Source organism: Oncorhynchus mykiss, chromosome 6 (genome assembly GCF_057628025.1).
Source record: "Oncorhynchus mykiss isolate SJ-2025 chromosome 6, ASM5762802v1, whole genome shotgun sequence".
In the NCBI taxonomy this organism is placed as follows: domain Eukaryota; kingdom Metazoa; phylum Chordata; class Actinopteri; order Salmoniformes; family Salmonidae; genus Oncorhynchus; species Oncorhynchus mykiss.
In genome coordinates this window covers 74,659,418-74,669,064 of record NC_143027.1, presented here as the reverse complement: position 1 = coordinate 74,669,064, position 9,647 = coordinate 74,659,418, and the positions used below count along the sequence as shown (strand labels likewise).

The 9,647-nt window shown below is 45.9% G+C and overlaps 1 protein-coding gene across 3 annotated transcripts in view; it reads right to left on the bottom strand.

The window, feature by feature from the left end:
• Positions 1-9,647, bottom strand: part of LOC110526579 (thrombospondin type-1 domain-containing protein 4) — a 57,055-nt gene that overhangs the window by 4,014 nt on the left and 43,394 nt on the right. For all 3 annotated transcript variants that reach the window (XM_090238860.1, XM_090238861.1, XM_021607670.3), the window contains 10 exons: positions 7,535-7,742; positions 3,479-3,654; positions 3,258-3,348; positions 2,897-3,094; positions 2,604-2,733; positions 2,136-2,340; positions 1,557-1,730; positions 1,013-1,186; positions 385-564; positions 95-239 (listed from right to left, as the gene is read on the bottom strand). In XM_090238860.1, coding sequence (XP_090094986.1) covers positions 95-239; positions 385-564; positions 1,013-1,186; positions 1,557-1,730; positions 2,136-2,340; positions 2,604-2,733; positions 2,897-3,094; positions 3,258-3,348; positions 3,479-3,654; positions 7,535-7,742 — 1,681 coding nt within the window. The remainder of the gene's footprint in view (positions 1-94; positions 240-384; positions 565-1,012; positions 1,187-1,556; positions 1,731-2,135; positions 2,341-2,603; positions 2,734-2,896; positions 3,095-3,257; positions 3,349-3,478; positions 3,655-7,534; positions 7,743-9,647) is intronic.

The following is a 9,647-nucleotide window of genomic DNA, read 5'->3' as shown; positions in this document are numbered from 1 at the left end:
CCAGACCAGCCATCATTAACCAATCCAACTGTATGACATTCCAGCGGAGGTGCCTTGGCCCCAGATCCATGTTTACTACACAGTAGTAACTGACCTATGTGTGGGACGCAGGGCTCTGGGTTGCACTCCTCTCTCTCCACTGGTTTCAGCTCCTCTTCACAGCCCTCACTGGAAAGCATGTCATCAGACAGACAGCGCACCTCCCTCACACGGAAGCCCCCCTCACACGTCTTAGAACACTGCAGGGACAGAGAATACAGTTCAAACCTCATTCTCCCTTTCTTCAATTACGCTTTCAAGAGAGTGTATTTCACAACTCCACATAAAAGCGTGTGTGTGTGTTTTTTCTTGTGAGTGTGGGCATGTGCTTGTGCAGTTACTCACAGCGCTCCAGTCTGTGTGGTACCACATGGCCCCACAGGGCTTGAGGTGGCAACTCTGCTGATTAAGAGGCTTGTCTAGAGAAGAACATTCGTAGGGCGGCATTACATTGAACCCCTCGTCTGACTTCATCAGACACACCACTGCCCTCTGCTGGCTGCCCGAGCCACACTCCGTTGAACACTGGGGGAAGGAGAAAATACCATAGGTAATACTACACATGGGCATGACATGAGGCATCTGAACTGTTTCAACATGTTTGTTTTTTTTAAGAAAAAGAAAAAGGCATCACTGGCTCAGTTGATTGGCCGACCTGAGTTATAGAAGGTACCCCTTACTTAGAGGGACGGTTTCCTGGACAGAGATTAAGCCTTGTCCTGAACTAAATATCTACTTCAAGTGGAAATAATGGACAATGGATTTGTAACATTTGAGACTTCCTCTTTCTGTCCTGGGGTAATAAATGCTTTTTTGGGGTGGGGATAGGTAATACAACACTGACATGAGACATCAGCAAAAATGTAAGTAATGAGCAGGAGACATCTGTAAAATCTGCAGCAAATCCTCATCCTAATCTTTTCCCAGATGTGTCCCTACAAGCCCAGTTTGACCCGGCGTTGTCCTGTCTTACCTGACTCCAGGGGGCTGTAAACCACTCGATGCGACTCTCACAGGGGCCGTGATTACAGACCTGAGAGTCAGTGGGGCGCTCATGGCCACACCCTTCCAGAGGCAAGCTGCTAATGTGATTGGTCAGGCACAGAACGCCACGGGTCCGGATGCCCATCCCACACTCAGCAGAACACTGCAGAGAGCAAAGACATGGTAAGTGACAATACAAACAGTTGACCTATGCCTTGATTCAATCCGATCAGAGGTAGATCTGTGTATAGCGCACTTTCAAAGGTAATTTCCAATTGAGCTGGCATATGCAGCGTTTACTGTGAATGGGGAACATTGCCTTTAAAAAGTGCAAAGCTGACAAAGCGCTATCTGATTGGATCCCGGCCCTAGTATCACCCTCGTTTTTAACGCTAGTATCAAGTCCATTTGTCTTCAATTATAATCTTGCATCTACAATACTGTAGTAGATGCAATCAAACAATTACTACAGTATTAGGTTAGAAAAGTGTTAGCGAGTGATGGTGAGAGTCCATGTCCTCAGTCCTACACACCTTATTCCCCCAATCAGTGAAGAACCAACTTTTAGCACAGGGCCCCATGTCACAGTTCTCATTGTCACTGGGTCGCAGCTTCATGTTGCACTCCTCGTTTGACACAAAGTCTCCCATGTTGCTGACACAGTGCACCTCCCTGGTCCTCTGGCCCACGCCACAGGGAACAGAGCACTGGGGAAACACAGGAGGGACAGTAAAATACTATAGGGGTAGTGTTCAGTTCATCTCACACTGTAAACATGGGTCAGTTCTCTCTGATGAATGTAACCTGTTGTCTGTGAAAACAACTGGGAAAATGCTCCATAGAATACTTGCTTGGGTTTAATTTATGATAAGGAATGTTAGAAACTTTAGAGGAATGATAACATTTATCTAATTGGGGTTCATGTACTTTCTGATACATTATTTTAATACAGTATGTTAAATCTTGTTTGAGTACTTTGAATTGAGCCTGCCTCAGATGGGTGGGGTATGTTTACACTTTTAAGACTATTCTAATAGTTCCATGTGCCGAGCAAGCTAAAGTATTTGAAACAAATACTATTTGAAGCATATTGATTGACAGCTGTCACTCACGGCGCTCCACTCGGTTCGTATCTGCCACTCGCTGCAGATTTTCAGCTGGCAGGTGCTGGTGGTCTCGGGCTGCTCCAGGTGGCGGCAGCGGCTGGTGTGGACGTTAAGGGTCCGGTTGGCATACACCTGCCTGCACAAGACCTGGCGGTGCTGCATACCCAGGCCACATGTCTTACTGCACTCCGACCACTCACCAATGTCCCAACTGCACAGTAGGATACACAAGGCCCCATGTTCAGAGGGACACAATAGCTATGTGGTCCCAACATAGCTAATAAAACATGTGGTCAATTGTCCAATTAGATTCTAATTATGATCTAATTATTAAACTATAAATTTAACGGGTAAGGAACTTTTCATAAAAATTATAGGAAATCTGGGTCTTCTGACTTTTGCTAAAGCTCTGTGTATGTATTGAACCAGTGTGTGTAGTATGTAATGTGTAGTTGAGACAGAGGGGTCTCTCACAAGGCAGGGCAGGACTGAAGGTTGCAGGGCTCCTCCTGTGAACTGGGCCTGGTGCTGCTGTCACACTGGTTCCCTGGTACCTGCTCATGGCTCAGTCTGTGGACACAGCGGAAGATGGTGTACCTGCTACCTGAAAACCAATACACAGAAGAGCGTTAGATGTTCATGCCTCAATACTGCATCTTCACTACTCACTGTGGGAATCTGTTAAACCTAGTTGATCAACTAGTATCAATTAGAGGTTGAGACCTCTTGGGGCTTCAGTTCCGACAAAGATGCATGCCATTTCTTACCTCTGCCACAGGAGGCGCTACACTCTGTTGCCCCAGACAGTTTCCAGTTGTATTCTCTCTGACGTTTGGGTGGCTGGACCGCTGGCACCTGGTTGTTGGGTACCTGGGGAGGGTATTTGCCCCCTCCTGCTGGATCGTACCCCTCCTGGTTGGGGTTGCCCCGGTGGTCAATCCCACTTTGCCCATGCAGAGTATTCCCTGGGAGATCGAACATGGTATTTCAGCCAAAATAAACAGGGGAAAACTCAGTCATTGAGATGCAGCGCCATCAGTGGTTGTGACCCCCTCCCTTTGTGGACTAATAGTTCATTTAGGCCATACAGTCCCAGTCAGTTGCATCAGTAACTATGGGGAGCCTCACCTCCAGGTCTGTGGTTGGGGTGCTGTGGAGGGTTGTCAGAGGGAAGGATGAATTCATAGCTCACTCCTGGGTTGGGCTGCTGGTAGATCACCTGAGGACAGAGCAAAAATTCTTCAGTAAACAAGTTAATTATAACGCAATGTGCCAGTGTAAACTGACAGAGAAATATGTGCCAATATGAGCTACATTTTACTGTACATACAAGTTGACTGGTTACATACATAAACATCCAGGATCTCATTGGTTGGCCCTTCAGCCAGGAAGGACTCCCCGGCGGTGCTGGTGACCTCATTGGGTCGTCGGTAGGTGAACATGGTGCCCACCCCCTCATACTTCCCTGGCCGGTCAATGGCCCAGTTCCCATTGATGATGGAGCGACCTGAGCGGCTTTTCAGAGCTGCAGACAGACCATGAGTTGACTGTTAATAAAACACACATTGAAGGAAAACTATCTTTGGTTATTTGTTTCATTAGTCCATTGTTGACATAGTCCCAAAATGTTTTGATTGTCAGCACTCAAGTTTTCAAGATATGTAACTTTTCTGTAATGTTTTTCAGATGGCCTGTTGCCCTAACCATGGAATTCTCCAATGTGGCTGTAGAGTTTAGAGATTCAGCTACACAATTAACATAAAGCTATGCCAGCTATTTACTAACAGGTTTGCTCATTTACAAAAGACAAGGCTTTTTTTCGTGACGATTTCTGTATTTGGAAAGTGAGCTATTTTCATTTTAAATGCTGAACTTCCTGCTTTACAGGAAGTTTGGGGGCACTCAATATGGCCGCCGGTCCCCCATCACAGAACAACAACTTGAATGGAAATGTCCATTCTAGTAGTTATATTTCTATGAGACAGACAGCAACCCTTCCTGTCACCATCAGCTCTACTGTGCTTAGACAGACAGGAAATAATTCTGCCATAATTGTTTCATCAGAAGTGGTTTTAACATAATGAGCAAGACCGTTAAAAGTGAGTTGTGTAATCACTGCAAACTGAATACATTTTGTCATATGTATCTTCAAAGCCTTGTCTTTTGTAAATGAGTAAACCTGTTAGTAAATAGCTGGCATAGCTTTATGTTAATTGTGTAGCTGAATCTCTCAACTCTACAGCCACAATGGAGAATTCCATGTTTAGGGCAACAGGCTGTCCGAAAAACATTAGACAAGTGACATTAAGACTACTAAATACACTGCTCAAAAAAATAAAGGGAACACTAAAATAACACATCCTAGATCTGAATGAATGAAATATTCTTATTAAATACTTTTTTCTTTACATAGTTGAATGTGCTGACAACAAAATCACACAAAAATGATCAATGGAAATCCAATTTATCAACCCATGGAGGTCTGGATTTGGAGTCACACTCAAAATTAAAGTGGAAAAGAACACTACATGTTGATCCAACTTTGATGTAAAGTCCTTAAAACAAGTCAAAATGAGGCTCAGTAGTGTGTGTGGCCTCCACATGCCTGTATGACCTCCCTACAACGCCTGGGCATGCTCCTGATGAGGTGGCGGATGGTCTCCTGAGGGATCTCCTCCCAGACCTGGACTAAAGCATCCGCCAACTCCTGGACAGTCTGTGGTGGTGGATGGAGCGAGACATGATGTCCCAGATGTGCTCAATTGGATTCAGGTCTGGGGAACGGGCGGGCCAGTCCATAGCATCAATGCCTTCCTCTTGCAGGAACTGCTGACACACTCCAGCCACATGAGGTCTAGCAGTGTCTTGCATTAGGAGGAAACCAGGGCCAACCGCACCAGCATATGGTCTCACAAGGGGTCTGAGGATCTCATCTCGGTACCTAATGGCAGTCAAGCTACCTCTGGCGAGCACATGGAGGGCTGTGCGGCCCCACAAAGAAATGCCATCCCACACCATGACTGACCCACCGCCAAACCGGTCATGCTGGAGGATGTTGCAGGAGGCAGAACGTTCTCCACGGTGTCTCCAGACTGTCACGTCTGTGTGACTGTCACATGTGCTCAGTGTGAACCTGCTTTCATCTGTGAAGAGCACAGGGCGCCAGTGGCGAATTTGCCAATCTTAGTGTTCTCTGGCAAATACCAAACGTCCTGCATGGTGTTGGGCTGTAAGCACAAGCCCCACCTGTGGACGTCGGGCCCTCATACCACCCTCATGGAGTCTGTTTCTGACCGTTTGAGCAGACACATGCACATTTGTGGCCTGCTGGAGGTCATTTTGCAGGGCTCTGGCAGTGCTCCTCCTGCTCGTCCTTGCACAAAGGCGGAGGTAGCGGTCCTGCTGCTGGGTTGTTGCCCTCCTACGGCCTCCTCCACGTCTCCTGATGTACTCGCCTGTCTCCTGGTAGCGCCTCCATGCTCTGGACACTACGCTGACAGACACAGCAAACCTTTTTGCCACAGCTCGCATTGATGTGCCATCCTGGATGAGCTGCACTACCTGAGCCTCTTGTGTGGGTTGTAGACTCTGTCTCATGCTACCACTAGAGTGAAAGCACCCTCAGTATTCAAAAGTGACCAAAACATCAGCCAGGAAGCATAGGAACTGAGAAGCGGTCTGTGGTCACCACCTGCAGAACTTCTCCTTTATTGGGGGTGTCTTGCTAATTGCCTATAATTTCCACCTTTGTCTATTCCATTTGCACAACAGCATGTGAAATCAGTGTTGCTTCCTAAGTGGACAGTTTGTTTTCACAGAAGTGTGATTGACTTGGAGTTACATTGTGTTGTTTAAGTGTTCCCTTTATTTTTTTGAGCAGTGTATAAAAGTGTTTGGACAACTAAAAGCACATATTAGGCATGCAGAAATAAACTAGAACATAAGTCTATTGAGGAGAATGGAGCAAACATCAGGGAATAATGGTAACGATAAGTAGTTCCGTGGAAGAATCCTCGGTCCTGTTTATCCCCAGGATGTTGCATCACAGCACGCTTTTACCCACCGATATATGAACTCTTCCAACAACAACGCCAAGCGACGCAGGAACAGCAGTCACTGAAAGGAGCCATTGTTCATGCATACTCTACATTTCCTGGTTAGGTGCTTACTCACTGAGTAAGTATTGTGTAGGGGTTGAGTGGGGACTCATATTAAAAAAGCAAGGCATAACTTGGCACCCCCAGTTAGTAGTTTTGACTTAGAAAAGTAGTTTCAAAGCAGGTTCCATCGCTGGGCTCAGTGGTGGTGGTGGTTTTCTAGGGAGCAGTGAAATTCCTCACCTTAATTAAAAAGGATGGGAAGGCTGGAGGAAAAGGTCCTCTAATGAAAGCTTGTTTATATACTTTCCCCTGAGGGGAGCAGCCAGGCCAGGGGAAGTGGGGGCCAGGCACTCCCTCTCTCTCCCTTTCTCTCTCTCTCACTCTCTGTCTCTCTCTTTCTCACCTTTCTTTCGCTCTCTCTCTCGCTCTCTCTCTCTCTCCCAGACGCACTGCTATGCTATGGCATGGCTCTCATTAAACCAATGTCTCCAACAATAAAACACTGACATTCCAGAAGTCATTCCTGAAAATAGACCCACTTCTGTGTCACACTGTTATGCTCCTATAAAGACAATATCTTATTTATTCAATGAATTACAGCAAAGAGCTTTTAAAAAATAAAAGATTGTAACCAGAAGTGCACTGTGTGGTTACTTACTACTGACAACATAGAAATGCTCACATCCAAAATTCCGGAAAAATCCCTCCTGCTCTGTATTTAAGCTGCCTTTTAATTAAATGAATCAAATCAATTTAACAAGCAGCTGTTCCCTGTTGCCTGATACAGGCTCACAGCACGGATGTAGCAAGACATGACCTAAATGATATAAAAAACAATAGCTACTGCTGTCAGATGTTTTATAACCTGAAGCTTATTTTTCAATTGTGACTTTATTAGTACCGTTAATGTAATATGAAACATAATCTAACGTGGTCGAAGGGAAAACCTAAAATTGCTATTGCATGTGTCATAGCTCATGGGTCTGATTCAGACAGAGATATATGGAGCCTTAAAGGGCCGTGGATAAAGAGCTGGTAACTCTGTAGTTAAACAGAGGTGGTTTGGAACCATGCTTGTGTGTTGAGTAACCATGCCTCAGACATGAAGACTTGCCTCCCAAGCTAACCACTGGGCACACACTGGTTGAATCAATGTTGTTTCCTCATCATTTCAATGAAATTACATTGAAACAACGTGGAATAGACGTTGAATCTGTGCCCAGTGGGTAATGTCTATGCTTTAGCTCAGCAGGCTAACACATTCTGACCCGGTTTAAAACACTGGTCAGTCACAGTCCTACTCACCCAGGTAATTCCTGCTCTTCACCGTCTCGGTGACGTTGATCTTGGTGGCTCCCTCTGGGATCTCCACTATCTTGTGGTAGCCCACCTTGTTCAGGCTGTGCTGCTGGAAGAGCCCTGACACCAGCTTACAGGCCGTGTTGTCCCCGCCACACACCCCACACTTGTCCATCACCTTGCCTGAGCCCAAGTACTCATCGCAGCCCAGACTCTGTCAGAGAGGGAGAAGGAGGTCAAATGATGGGACAGAGGACATGTATAGCACATCACTAATCAACGCCGGTACATAACAAACAGTACAGTACACTTTTTGTTGTAAGCAGAGGGACTGTAGGATTTTTGAGGTGAAGCAATGTTCAACTGTTGAGCTACTGAGACATCTGTTTTAACAGGCAACTGTTTTACCACTGAAGTGCATGGAAAGGTAAATAACATGAGCAACCTCATTAATCAAGTAAAGAGGGGAGAATGAGAGATAATAAACCAAAGCCTATCCAGCATATTCATAAACAAACCCATGTTATTTCACCTCTCTAACTCCCTGACCTGCTGCACATAATTAACTACCATAACACAACAACCAATTAGCCTGAGCCAGCTTCATTCCAACAACAGGCATATTTTTGGCACGATGCTGGAGTAGTAACGGCTCACAAAGTTTCAGAGCAAATCCTCAGGGGTGTTAGCTTTCTCTGTCACATTGGCACTCTTAAATTACAGGAAGCCTGGATAAGGTTAGTATAGAACACTCAAATCAGCAGTCGATAAATCCAGCCAATTCAGACGTAAAAGTAGCTCGCTGTGTCAACAGGTGCTGCAGGCAGGGGCCTAGTTGGGACTGATCCCAGCAGGCCACCGTACTTCTATAATTCCAGACCCCTGGGCAGTGGAGAGTAGACACTGGTGTGCCAGGATCAGGATACGCCCTCAGTCCGCCACCACTCGAACCGAAGGAACGACCAGTGGAGGAGTCAGCAGGGGACAAAAAAAGCTGTTTTAATGACACAAAGCTCCTCTGTGATTCGACTGCTGCCAACGTTAGTCTTTAGTCAGTCAGTATCTTTCAGGGAATGTTACGTTAAGCAGTCCAGTCAATAATCCCCCCCGTTCCTAGACAAAACCCTGTCACAAACAATTTCCTCCCAATCCCAAACCAGGACTAACGGGGATCTTGCCTTGCTAAAACCGGCGTATTTTCTCACAATCCCAAACCAGGACTAACGGGGATCTTGCCTTGCTAAACCGGCGTATTTTCTCAGACCAACTATATATATTACGTCCCAACAAAAAATATTACACAACATTTTATGTGTGGTCCTTAAGCACGGGACATAACTAGGCTTACATAGAATAATCACACAAACAAATGAAGAGCAGAGTCTACAGTGGTAATTAAAAAGGGTTTTGCTGTAGATTCATGCTCTCTCAGCGGACTTAGTTCTTCCTGGAGCTGCAGTAAGACAGTCAGCTGCAGGCTGGATGCAGGCTGGGATATGGGGATGGAAGATGGAGATGGTAGCCAGGCCAGGGCTAGGGGTGGACTGAGGAGATTGGGGTAGGCTCAGAAGACAGAAGCCTGGCTCTCACCCACCCATAGCAGCGAGGTCTGCATCGGGCCAACACTCCACCAAGGCCAAAACAAATACACACCACCTCCTTCTACTGGCTCCCGAGTGGCGCAGTGGTCTAGACACTACATCTCAATGCAAGAGGCATCACTGCAGTACCTGGTTCGAATCCAGGCTGCATCACATCCGGTCGTGATTGGGAGTCCCATAGGGCGACGCACAATTGGCCCAGCGTCGTCTGGGTAGGCCTTCATTGTAAATAAGAATTTGTTCTTAACTGGCTTGCCACAATTCCATATTGGCCAATGTGGAATTATGGATATAAACGGATCTACAGTAGCCTATAGGCAGATTGGTACATGATGAAAACCAGATAGTTCCATATGAGTTTACACATTATTATATTTTCATACATCACATGTACAGTATGCAAACAATTGGGATACCAAGTGAGTAGTATCTGTCTTCTCAATTTTCACCATAAAACACCGTTTATGGAGGTGGCGTTTACTTTAAGTAACAACATTATCAGATATCATTTCAATGTT